The sequence below is a fragment of the Calidris pugnax genome, unplaced genomic scaffold, assembly GCF_001431845.1.
Source record: "Calidris pugnax isolate Ruff unplaced genomic scaffold, ASM143184v1 scaffold18, whole genome shotgun sequence".
NCBI lineage: Eukaryota > Metazoa > Chordata > Aves > Charadriiformes > Scolopacidae > Calidris > Calidris pugnax.
In genome coordinates, this window is record NW_015090812.1 from 1777373 (window position 1) to 1777684 (window position 312).

A 312-nucleotide genomic window follows, 5' to 3' on the forward strand; every position below is an offset into this window, starting at 1 on the left:
CCTCCTCCTCCGGGGGCCGCCCCGCTCACCCAGAGGATGAGGCTGTCGCACAGCAGGAGATCCGCCGGCTTCGTCTCCATGGCGGCGGCGGCCTCTTCCCCACCCCCGCCGGCCGCCCCCGCTCCGGACGGCTGCGCGAGCTACCGATGCACCGGGCGCGCTTACGCCCGGAACGACGCGCAGATGGCGTGACGTAACGTTACAGCAACGCGGTGTAACGTAACGTAAGGTGACGTGATCGGGCAGCCCACGCTCTTCCGAGCGGCGCCCACCTTCACGCGGAGCCTGGAGCGTCGGGCGGGGGGGGGGGGG

At 72.4% G+C, this 312-nt stretch overlaps 1 protein-coding gene across 1 annotated transcript in view; it reads right to left on the reverse strand.

Annotated features, from left to right (window-relative positions):
• The window catches only part of HOOK1 (hook microtubule-tethering protein 1), a 29567-nt gene extending 29284 nt beyond the window's left edge, over positions 1 to 283 (reverse strand). The window contains exon 1 of the mRNA XM_014939459.1: positions 30 to 283. Within this exon, the coding sequence (XP_014794945.1) occupies positions 30 to 80 (51 nt within the window). The 5' untranslated portion in view covers positions 81 to 283. The remainder of the gene's footprint in view (positions 1 to 29) is intronic.
• Between the last annotated feature and the right edge of the window lie 29 nt (positions 284 to 312).